This window comes from Diaphorina citri, unplaced genomic scaffold (assembly GCF_000475195.1).
Source record: "Diaphorina citri unplaced genomic scaffold, Diaci psyllid genome assembly version 1.1 scaffold9351, whole genome shotgun sequence".
Taxonomy (NCBI): Eukaryota; Metazoa; Arthropoda; class Insecta; order Hemiptera; family Psyllidae; genus Diaphorina; species Diaphorina citri.
The window spans coordinates 1,282-2,413 of record NW_007386725.1 but is presented as its reverse complement, the minus strand read 5'-3'; the positions used below and the strand labels follow the sequence as shown (position 1 = coordinate 2,413).

Genomic DNA, 1,132 nt, shown 5'->3' with positions numbered 1-1,132 from the left:
CATTTTTTTTTTTTTTTTTTTTTTTTTGTCTGTTAGGTAGCACCACTATGCAAGCGCGCCAGTGGAGGAGCAGAAAGAACTGTGCAGAAACGTATGCACAAACACATTATTGCATTGCCTGCAAAGGAGTTTGAGCTTTGCTTGGGACATTTGATGTGACGTCATCACCTACGGGAGCGTATGCCGTGACATCAAAGTTCACAATTTACCGGCATTTTTTTAATCGATTTATCTTGGGATCTAGAAGTTGTAGAAGAAAAAGAAAAATCCGTTGGTCCTCATTTTTCCTGCTCTATGACTTTGAAACATCACCCAAGTAAGCACAACTGATTTATTCTTATAAATATTATTTTACCTTGAAAAGCTCTGTGAAAGGTTTAGCAAAGTTGTCCAGCACAAATTTGATTTCTGTCCACAGCTTTTGTGATTTGAACTCATGCCGATACCGCTTGAACAACGAGTGAGCTGTGTGCAGAACACCGTTAATAATGTGGAAATCTCCAGTGCCAAACTTAGCCACCATATCTGTGATCAGACTTGGCCATTTGTCGGGGAAGTCAGACTTGCCTATGATGGCTGTAGCATCACTCAGTTGTTTCTGAATTGCCTCGGGAGATGTGAGCATGAGATGAAGGATGAGGCCTTTGATGGCCTCACGATCTGATGCATGGATCTTGTCTGGTTCATCCTCCACCTGGACAAAAAGATAATTGAAAATACTTAAGCATTCTATGACAGATGACACAAATCACATGAATCTAATGGCTAATGTAGCAATAGTTTCATTGCTACAATATAAAAATTGCAGCAAAACAGTAATTTTATTTGTACTTTCCTCCCTTCTATACATACCAATGGCCAATTCCTTTTCACATAATTCTTAAACGCTACTGCTCCAGCTATTCGAATAGTCATATCAACATCTGCTCTCTCCACCAGGGTCAAAATCAACAGCGGATAATTCTGGTTTGTTTCAACTGACTCCAAGAAGTTTTCAGCTGAAATCAAAGAGAGAAAAATATTGATATTTTCATAATTTAACTGCACATTGAATTCATGTTCCCCATGGATTACTGGAGTTAAGCAATGTTGCACATGGTTAGTACCTGGATGGTGACCATCTGGGGAATTG

The 1,132-nt window shown here is 39.2% G+C and overlaps 1 protein-coding gene across 1 annotated transcript in view; it reads right to left on the bottom strand.

Moving 5' to 3' along the window:
• Nucleotides 1-355: 355 nt before the first annotated feature.
• The window catches only part of LOC103522573 (exportin-2-like), a gene marked incomplete at both ends in the record, with an annotated part of 1,465 nt that continues 688 nt past the window's right edge, over nt 356-1,132 (bottom strand). The window contains 2 exons of the mRNA XM_008487674.1: nt 356-694; nt 853-998. Coding sequence (XP_008485896.1) covers nt 356-694; nt 853-998 — 485 coding nt within the window. The remainder of the gene's footprint in view (nt 695-852; nt 999-1,132) is intronic.